Source organism: Lolium perenne, chromosome 2 (genome assembly GCF_019359855.2).
Source record: "Lolium perenne isolate Kyuss_39 chromosome 2, Kyuss_2.0, whole genome shotgun sequence".
Classification (NCBI taxonomy): domain Eukaryota; kingdom Viridiplantae; phylum Streptophyta; class Magnoliopsida; order Poales; family Poaceae; genus Lolium; species Lolium perenne.
The window spans coordinates 186,110,627-186,121,424 of NC_067245.2; the positions used below are offsets into that span (position 1 = coordinate 186,110,627).

At 47.3% G+C, this 10,798-nt stretch overlaps 1 protein-coding gene across 1 annotated transcript; it reads left to right on the forward strand.

Moving 5' to 3' along the window:
* The first annotated feature begins 1,141 nt into the window (after positions 1-1,141).
* On the forward strand, positions 1,142-6,253 carry LOC139835690 (uncharacterized). The gene is made up of 2 exons (XM_071825552.1): positions 1,142-2,786; positions 4,050-6,253. Exons 1-2 carry the CDS (start codon positions 1,142-1,144, stop codon positions 6,251-6,253), a joined length of 3,849 nt encoding a protein of 1,282 aa, XP_071681653.1.
* Positions 6,254-10,798: the final 4,545 nt, after the last annotated feature.

A 10,798-nucleotide genomic window follows, 5' to 3' on the forward strand; every position in this document is an offset into this window, starting at 1 on the left:
CATAGGTCGGTTCATCCTGAGTATGTCCTGGATTTTCTTAAGACTCAAGCATGTTTAATATGGTTAGGAGCTCCACGCCCATTCCTGCATGTGAGAAAATGTTAAGAATAATGAAACCATAGCAATGCATATATGTTGTCACTTTATTTTTTTAACATATTGCTTACTCCAAAATTTGTGCGTCTTGAATCGAGATGATGTGTTTGCATAGCTGGTCAGCTAACTTGTGTGGGTCCATTGGAATGATGTGGACAGAATAGGCCCCCTCCCTCTCCTCCTAGGCGCCCCCCTCCTGCCACCGCCGGAGGCGTCGCCAGGCAAACCTCGTGTGGCGTGGTGGTGGCGGCGGCGGAGATCCTCGGTCACCATGGAGGCGCAGCGGCGACGCCCTCTCCGGCCATATGCAGGCGACGAAGGCAGCCTGGGGACCCCGGTGGTCTAACGCGGCAGGTGCGGCGTGGGGCAGGAGGGCCCGATCTGACCCAAATGGGCTTGGCTGGGCCATGTACTACACCTCGACGACCTCGATGTTGGCAGCGAGTGATGCTCCTGGGGTGGTTCTGCAGCATGAGGAATCCATGGTGGTGGTGGTCTCCTCTTTCGCCGGGGGGGGGGGGGGGGGATCGACTAGTTTGTGGCTATTTTGGTGGGTCTCGCGATCCATCATCTAGTCCCCGACGGCGAGGCGTGGCTACCGGTGAAAGCCAGCCCTGACTTCGGTCATGGAGGACGATGGCGGCGCCTGTTCGTCGGTACCTTGTTGGAGGCATTATCTCTGTAGTATGCATTTTCTTCTCGCCAGGTCTGCTCCAGGGGAAACCCCAGATCCGGGTGTCCCGGAGCGGACGATGGTGGCGTGCAACGTTGTTCTACATGTTGGAGGCATCGTTTTTGGAGTAGACTGTTAGAGTTTATGTACCTATACGTATTGTATACGTATACAACACTTATGTAATCCTGTGTACACTATAAATATAAGAGAACCTCACCCGACGGAGCACGTCGGGTCAGCTACCAAATCATCTTTTCTCGATACTTTTCATGGTACCAGAGCCTAGCGGTTACGCCTAGGGTTTGCGCCGCCACTTCAAGCTTCCGCCGCCGCCGGTGCACCTCCTGCGCCGCCGTCTCCTAGGCCGCGATGGCCTCTTCTTCCCTGCCGACGGGACCTGTTGACCTCCCCGCTTCCTCGTCGGAGAGTCCGCCCCTGCAGGACATGACAACGATCTCTGCCCCGACGACTGTCTCAGGCGCGCCGCCGCCGGCTCTTCCAGGCGCGCCGCCGCCGGTTCTTCCAGGCGCGCCGCCGCCGGTTCTTCCAGGCGCGCCGGCTGCTGCCGCTCCCTCCGCGCCGGCCTACACAGGGACAACGGCCATCTACACGGACGCCTCCCTGGTTGCCGCGTCCCTCGGCCATGGCGCCGGCATGGCCGGCCCTGGAGCCGGGATGGCTTTTCCCTCCATGGCCGGTTATCCAGGGTTCTTCCCTGGGTACCCGGGGTACTCCATGACAGGCTATGCGGGCTATGCGCCGCCTCCGCCGTCTGCAGCACCAATTGCGTCCTCGCCGGGATTTGCATCGCCGCCCGCAGCCTCCCCGGGGTTTGCATCGCCGTCTGCAGCGCCACTGACATTGGCGTTGCCCTATGGCTCTACCACAACTCCGCCGTACGGCTCTACCCCGTCCATGCCAGCGCCTACTCTCCATCATGGCCTGCCACCTGTTGTGACAATTGCCCCGTCAATCACCATTAAATTGACGAGTGAGAATTATCTCTTCTGGCGTGCTCAAGTTGGTCCGCTTCTCCGCAGTCACTTGCTCATGGGCTATGTTGATGGCACGCTGCCATGCCCTAATACCCATGTTGTTGTTCCTCACGCCGGTGGTATGCATCATGTCCCTAACCCGGCGCATCAGCATTGGACTCAGCAGGACCAGGCCATTCTTTCTGGGTTTGTCTCCTCGATGACAGAAGGTGTCCTTGGTATGATCATGTTCTCGGGCACTTCTCGTGAGGCTTGGGAAACTCTCGGTGGAGCCTTTGCCTCTACCTCTATTGCTCGGTCTTCTGCAATTCGACAGGAGATGGCTGAACTGAAGAAGGGTAACAAGACCATCAATACTTATTTTCATCAGATGAAGGCGCTCTCGGATTCTCTTACTAGCATTGGCGAGCCTCTGCGTGATGCGGAGTTTGTCTCATACATTCTCGCTGGACTTGATGAAGAGTATGATGCTCTCTATGAGGTGGTGACCAATCGCACCACTCCTATACCGATTCGCGACTTGTTCTCGCAACTTCAGAGCACAGAACAGCGCAAGTTGGCTCAGCGTCGCTCAGGCAGTTCCTCGCATTACCCTGCTGCACATGTGGTTACACCTTCTGCGCCACCTGTTGCCTATGGAGCTGGTCGGGGTGGATCCCGGCCCCCTATGCCGTCCTCCTCCTCAGGGAAGACACCATCTCCATCCACCACATCCAAGAGTGGCAGCCGTACCCCTGTTGTTTGCCAACTATGTGGGGTTCCTCGTCACACAGCATCCAGGTGCTATAAGCGCTTCAACCGCGACTTTCTGGGTATTGGTAATGATGGGAGTAATACGGAGAAGCAACTTGCTATGGCGATGTCTGCCTCTCATGGCTCTCAGGGTGTCTCTCAGTCCGTAGACCCGGCGTGGTATGCGGACTCCGGCGCTACACATCATATCACTCATGAGCTGGACAAGCTCACCACCCGTGAGGCTTACCATGGCACCGACCAGGTCCACACAGCTAATGGAGCAGGTATGCATATTCATAATGTTGGTCAGGCTATTTTATCCACTCCGTCTTCTAGGTCTCTAGCTCTCAAGAATGTCCTTCATGTTCCTAAAGCCACCCGTAATTTATTGTCTATGAGTAAACTTTCCCATGATAATAATGTCTTTATTGAACTCCATCCTCATGATCTTTTTGTTAAGGACCTGGACACGAGAGCACCCATCCTTAGAGGTCGATGCAGCGGAGGTCTCTATGAGATTAAAGCACCTGTCATCAAGCAAGCCCTTTCCAGTGTCAAAGTTTCGCGTGATATGTGGCATCATCGCCTAGGACATCCAGCCTTACAAGTCGTTCAACATGTTCTTCGTAGTCATGAGTTACCATCTACACATGAGTCCAATAAAATTGAGTCTGTTTGTGATGCCTGTCAGCAAGGAAAGAGTCACCAGTTGCCCTTTTCCTTGTCTACTCGTGTAACAAAATTTCCATTAGAGATTATTTATTCCGATGTATGGGGTCCTGCCCAAACTTCTGTTAGTGGACATCGCTTTTATGTGAGTTTTGTTGATTCTTACAGTCGTTTCACTTGGCTCTATTTACTCAAACGTAAATCTGATGTCTATGATGTGTTTCTCCAGTTCCAAAAACATGTTGAACGCCTCTTAAATCGTAAAATTATTCATGTGCAAACTGATTGGGGTGGAGAGTATGAGAAACTCCATCCTTTCTTCCACAATTTAGGTGTCTCACACCGTGTGTCATGTCCTCATACACATCAACAAAATGGCACTGCTGAGCGTAAGCACCGTCACATTGTTGAAACCGGTCTTACTTTACTTGCACATGCATCTGTTCCATTATGCTATTGGAGTGATGCCTTTGCTACGTCTTGTTTTCTTATTAACAGGCTTCCTAGTCGCACCATCGACATGAAAACGCCTCTTCAGAGGCTTCTGAATGAAACACCTGATTATACCTTTTTTAAGGTCTTTGGGTGTGCCTGCTGGCCTCATCTTCGGCCATACAACAATCATAAACTTGATTTTCGCTCGAAGAAGTGTGTGTTTCTGGGCTACAGTTCTCTTCACAAGGGATACAAATGTCTTCATGTTCCGTCTAATCGTGTCTACATCTCTAGGGACGTCATCTTTGACGAGAATGTTTTTCCCTTTGCCCATATGCCAAACTCTCAAATGTCACCACCTGTTTCGGAGTCATCACTACTCTCGGCTGACCAATTTATGGATATTGTACTTGCTTCTCCTTTGCTTGCTGACCATGGTGCAGGTGTTGGACGCGGAAATCGCTTGGAGGTTTTAATTCCGCAGCCGCCGGTGTTTCACGACGATCACACCGTTTCGTTGCATGGCTCCGCTCCGGGCTGCGTGCAGCCATGCATGAGCTCCACCATGCCTGTCCCCGTCTCGGGCTCAGCAGCTGACCCAGCCGAGCCGATGTTGGCTCCTGTCTCGGGCTCCTCCCAGGTGCTGGCCACTCCTACGCGGACGGACGCGTCGCGCGTCAGACACGCACACGAAGCTGCATCTCCCTGCAGCGATTCGTTGCATGCATCTCCATTGCGTGCAGAGCATGAGCATCTCTTGGCATCTCCGTTGCATGCAGAGCAGCAGCCGCCATGCATTATCTCTCCAGCACAAGCACATGCAGAACATGATTCGCCCGCTTCAGCGCATGCAGAGCAGCCTGCTGTCCCGCATGCAGAGCAGCCTGATGACCCTGCTCTCTTGACCAGCGCGCCTGCGTCCTCAGCACCGACAGCTTCCTCTACTCCCTCAGTTCCAACAACTTCAGCTCCTCCTCCAGCTGGCCCTATGACACGTCGACGCCATGGAATACATCAACCCAAACGGCGTACTGACGGTACAATTGCTTGGAACTGTGTCTTAGCAGCTCATACAGCGTTGAAACATACGCATGAACCTCGTGATTACAAAGAAGCTCTCCGCACTCCTCACTGGCGTGATGCTATGGAGGCTGAATTTTCTGCTCTTCAGGCTAATGGTACATGGCGATTGGTACCTCCTGTGCCTGGGGTAAATTTAATTGATTCACGGTGGGTTTTTAAAGTGAAGCTGCATGCAGATGGTTCTATTGAGAGGTACAAGGCCCGTCTAGTTGCTAAGGGGTATAAGCAACGCTATGGTTTGGATTATGATGAGACCTTTAGCCCTGTGGTTAAGCCAGCTACTATTCGTTTGTTGCTTGGTATGGCTCTTTCTCGTCGATGGCATCTTCGTCAGCTTGATATTCAGAATGCTTTTCTCAATGGTTTTCTGGATGAAGAGGTATATATGCGCCAACCTCCTGGTTTTATTGATTCTGCGCAACCTGATCATTACTGCAAGCTGGTCAGGTCGTTATATGGGCTGAAACAGGCACCTCGAGCATGGCATGCTCGTCTTAGTTCTGTTCTTGGATCACTGGGATTTTTTCCGTCCGTCACTGATACCTCCTTGTTTGTACTTCGACGTTCAGATATTACAGTCTACCTATTGGTCTATGTTGATGATATCATCGTTCTCAGTTCCACAGCTGCTGCTATTCCCAGGTTGATCAGTCAGCTTCGCTCTGAGTTTTCTGTTAAAGATCTTGGTATTCTGCATTATTTTCTGGGCATTGAGGTGTCGTCCCCCTCATCTGGTAGTCTTCTTCTTCGTCAGCGTAAGTACGCTCTAGAGCTTCTTGCGCGTGCAGGCATGTTGAAGTGTACCCCTGTGACTACACCTATGGCGTCCTCTGAGCGCCTTTGTAGTCTTGATGGTGATCCATTGTCCCCTGAAGAGGCTACTCAGTATCGCAGTGTTGTTGGTGGTCTTCAGTATCTTACTATGACACGCCCTGACTTGTCCTTTGTGGTCAACAAGGTGTGCCAATATCTTCATGAGCCTCGTACAGCTCATTGGTCTGCTGTTAAGCGTATTCTTCGCTATGTTCGTCACACAGTTGACACTGGACTGCTGCTTCGGTCTTCCACCTCTACACTACTTTCAGCCTTTTCCGATGCAGACTGGGCTGGTAGTGTGGATGACAGGCGATCCACGGGGGGCTATGCCATCTTTTATGGAGGTAATTTGATCGCCTGGAGTGCTCGTAAGCAGTCTACTGTCTCTCGATCTAGTACTGAGTCCGAGTACAAGGCTCTGGCTAATGCTACAGCTGAGCTTGTTTGGGTACAGTCATTACTGCGAGAGCTTGGAGTTGTTCAAGTTAGGCCTCCAGTGCTTTGGTGTGACAATATTGGTGCTACTTATTTGTCATCTAATCCAGTTTTTCATGCAAGGACAAAGCACATCGAAGTTGATTTTCACTTTGTCCGTGAGCGTGTATCTCGGAAGCAACTGCAGATTCGGTTCATTTCTTCAAAGGACCAAGTTGCTGATATCTTTACTAAGCCTCTCCCCTTACCGTTGTATGAACATTGTAAGCGCAATCTCAATCTTTCCCTAGTTGAGATTGAGGGAGGGTGTTAGAGTTTATGTACCTATACGTATTGTATACGTATACAACACTTATGTAATCCTGTGTACACTATAAATATAAGAGAACCTCACCCGACGGAGCACGTCGGGTCAGCTACCAAATCATCTTTTCTCGATACTTTTCATAGACAACGGATGGTGGTGGTGCTGAGGTGGAGCGGTGTGCTTCTGCAGTGTCGGTGTCGTCGAGTCTCGGCGTTATGGGGAAACGGCATCTCGGAGATGGACACAGTGTGATGGGAGCGCGCATGATGGTGGTGTCATCTAGCGTCGTGGTGGCATCGATGGCAGGTGTGGAAAGGTCAATGTGTTGATCTATCTTGGATATGGGTTCACGGAGGACGCCGGTGGCGATTCTACGGCGTATGCAATGGTGTGCGCTGAGGGTCTGCTAGATTGATTGTGCTTCTCACCTGCAAATGGGCGGCTTGGGTACACACTCGATTTTTAGATGATGTGCGTTGGTGTGAGGTCATGGTACTGGCTCTATTCTTGAACACCCCCGCCATCGCTCTTTTAGGTTTAGCGAGTTGTCGCTAGGAAGGTGACTTTGAATTGATCTTTGTATTCATCTTGTTAGATTTTTTGAATAATCTAATAAAGAAAAAATTTGTGCATCCTTTGGATGCAGAGGCTAGGGCGGTGCTCCAATCTAGAAAAAAAAGTGTACATAATACCGTGGTTTTCTTGATAAAAGTTTGGGAAATTTTTACTTAGCTTGACTTTTCGAAAAATAAATATAGGCCTTATTCTATGAAGCAGAGGTAGTAGGAAAGGGACGCGTTCGACACTACCAAGAAGAGGAGAAACGGTGGTGGACATATGGGTGTCGGAGACGAATGCGTGCAATGGAGAGAACTGGTATCTCTCTGTTATGGCGTGGAGTGGCTGGAGGGGTGCCAATGCGTCGATCATGCAGTATAAAACTCATTTTGCACGACCAACCTGAGCCCACAGCAAGATCTTGGCAATTATTATGCATGACCAGAATTGACCACATCTAGCACGAAATAAATAAGTAGATGCATGCCTAATTTTCACTATAAAATGAAGTGTGTGTTAGTTTCCTCCCAAAACTACATAAAAGAGTGTGCAATAAGTTGGCATTTGATCATGTTGTTCACTTAGCCTTTCTAAAACATTGTTCCAAGGAAGCAAAGTGAGTTGGCATTTGATCTCATTTTACTCAAATCGGAGAACATAAATAAAAAGTAGTAAAGATATAAAGATATATTGGAATTATTGGATTCATTAAATGCATATGAGAGATATTTTACTCAATTGAATTAGAATCCATTACACTCTAATGAGTTGATGTAATATAGGGTAAATTTATCATGTCAAGCACATGGTTATTACAAGTATATAATGTAGAGGTTTAGTGGAATTCATGACAAAACACCCCTAGCCTCATACATAGGACCTAGCCTCAAGTTTTTCATTGAAACTTGAAAGGTATAAGTATGTCTTTATGTCTCATGCATAAACCAACTTATACAACTCTTGAAATCTTGATCTTATATTTTCCACACTCAACTCAATCCCTTCGAGCAAAATACAAATGGGCCTATTTTCGCACCACTATTTGGGCTTACTTTTGTTCCCACTTTTTTTTGCAAGAGTTTTTCCACCATCCTATATTTTTGTTGAGTAATTGTACATTCAAAATCAAATTACTTGGGGTGGTACACGGCTTGACTTTTTTTGTCCCTATATTTTTTTTTGTTGAGTAATTGTACTTTCAAAATCAAAATATCTAGCGCCGTACACGGCTCGACTTTTTGTTCCTATATTCTTGATCTCTTGGCAAATTTATCGTAGGGAAATCTGTAGGATAACGTTGCATAGAAAACAAAAATTTTCCTACCGCGAACACGCAATCCAAGCCAAGATGCAATCTAGAAGACGGTAGCAACGAGGGGGTATCGAGTCTCACCCTTGAAGAGATTCCAAAGCCTACAAGAGGAGGCTCTTGTTGCTGCGGTAGACGATCACTTGCCGCTTGCAAAAGCGCGTAGAAGATCTTGATCACGATCGGTTCCGGCGCCACGAACGGGCAGCACCTCCGTACTCGGTCACACGTTCGGTTGTTGATGAAGACGACGTCCACCTCCCCGTTCCAGCGGGCAGCGGAAGTAGTAGCTCCTCTTGAATCCGACAGCACGACGGCGTGGTGTCGGTGGCGGTGTAGAAGTCCGGCGGAGCTTCGCTAAGCTACGCGGGAAATATGAAGTGGAGGAGCAAAGCTAGGGTTTGGGAGGGGGTGGCCGGCCACTCAAGGGGGGCGGCCAAGCTATGGTCTTGGGGTTGGCCGGCCCCCTCCCTTGGCCCCTCATTATATAGGTGGATCCCAAGTGTTGGTGTCCAAGTCTTCGAATAAGACCCGAAACCAAAACCTTCCATAGGAGGGGGGAAACCTAGCCCAACTAGGACTCCCACCCAAAGGTGGGATTCCCACCTCCCATGTGGGGGGGGTGGCCGGCCCCCTATGGTGGAGTCCACTTGGGACTCCACCCCATCTAGGGCTGGCCGGCCATGGAGGTGGAGTCCCTTGTGGACTCCACCTTCCTTGGTGGTTTCTTCCGGACTTTTCTAGAACCTTCTAGAACCTTCCATAGAACCTTCCGCGACATTTTATTTCACATAAAATGACATCATATATATGAATCTTATTCTCTGGACCATTCCGGAACTCCTCGTGATGTCCGGGATCTCATCCGGGACTCCGAACAAATATTCGAACTCCATTCCATAATTCAAGTGCTACCATATCAACATCCAACTTTAAGTGTGTCACCCTACGGTTCGAGAACTATGCGGACATGGTTGAGTACTCACTCCGACCAATAACCAATAGCGGGATCTGGAGATCCATAATGGCTCCCACATATTCAACGATGACTTTAGTGATCGAATGAACCATTCACATAAATTACCAATTCCCTTTGTCTCGCGATATTTTACTTGTCCAAGGTTTGATCTTCGGTATCACTCTATACCTTGTTCAACCTCGTCTCCTGACAAGTACTCTTTACTCGTACCGTGGTATGTGGTCTCTTATGAACTCTTTCATATGCTTGCAAGACATTAGACGACATTCCACCGAGAGGGCCCAGAGTATATCTATCCGTCATCGGGATGGACAAATCCCACTGTTGATCCATATGCCTCAACTCATACTTTCCGGATACTTAATCCCACCTTTATATCCACCCATTTACGCAGTGGTGTTTGGTGTAATCAAAGTACCTTTCCGGTATAAGTGATTTACATGATCTCATGGTCATAAGGACTAGGTAACTATGTATCGAAAGCTTATAGCAAATAACTTAATGACGAGATCTTATGCTACGCTTAATTGGGTGTGTCCATTACATCATTCACACAATGACATAACCTTGTTATTAATAACATCCAATGTTCATGATTATGAAACTAATCATCCATTAATCAACAAGCTAGTTTAAGAGGCATACTAGGGACTTCTTGTTTGTCTACATATCACACATGTACTAATGTTTCGGTTAATACAATTCTAGCATGATATATAAACATTTATCATAAACATAAAGATATAAATAATAACCACTTTATTATTGCCTCTAGGGCATATCTCCTTCAGTCTCCCACTTGCACTAGAGTCAATAATCTAGTTTACATTTGTAAAGATATAACACCTTGGCCTTAGGTGTTTTATCATGTATTGCTCACGGGAGAGGTTTTTAGTCAACGGATCTGACACGCTCAGAAATGTATGTATTTTGTAATTCATTTGCGTCTCAACGCATCACTCATTTCCAAATGAGTCGGCATTAAATATGTTTGGTCTTCTGGTGGAACCTTAATTCCGCGGTCTGAAATATGTCACTAATATTGTCATACACAATATAGCTTCAAAGTTACGATTCCGTCGGAACTACACCATGTTCTCAAAGAACCTCTTGACTTAACATCCTTTGTCATTGTCAAAACAATGACATACTCTGCCTTCTTTTGTAGAATCCGTCACAATATTTAGAACTCTTCTAAATCTAGCATAGACAACTTCTAGCTCATTATGCTACCTTTTAAACAACACTTAGTCTAATTTGAGATTGAAATTATATTTTATATGTGACAAAACCAATATCGGTGTAACACCTTACAGCGATTTGTTTGTCATTTCTTCATACAAATATATATATATATCCTTAGTTCTTCTAAAGTACTCAAGGATATTCTTCTTTGTCGTCCAATGATCATCATATGAATCATTACGGTATATGCTCATAACACTTTATAGCACATGATATCTGATTGTGTACATTTTATTCGTGATCTAAAATCACTCATGTGTTTTTACTCATCGAGTGTCAGATACACTCAAGTCTTGTTAAACCTTCACATGACAAGAACATTTTCTTAATATTTCTATATTGAACTACTTCAATATCCATCATATGTACTTTGACTTAAACTTATTTATGTGTTTCAATCTATCTTCATAGATCTTGACACTAAATTTGTTTCAGTCCATATCCTTTTAATCAAGTATAT

What these genes read in the sequence shown, in the direction of transcription:
- LOC139835690 (XM_071825552.1), top strand. Translation starts at nt 1,142, where the DNA reads ATGGCCTCTTCTTCCCTGCCGACGGGACCTGTTGACCTCCCCGCTTCC. An exon ending in CCACACAGCTAATGGAGCAG is followed by an intron (nt 2,787 to 4,049) that starts GTATGCATATTC and finishes ACCATGGTGCAG; the next exon opens with GTGTTGGACGCGGAAATCGC.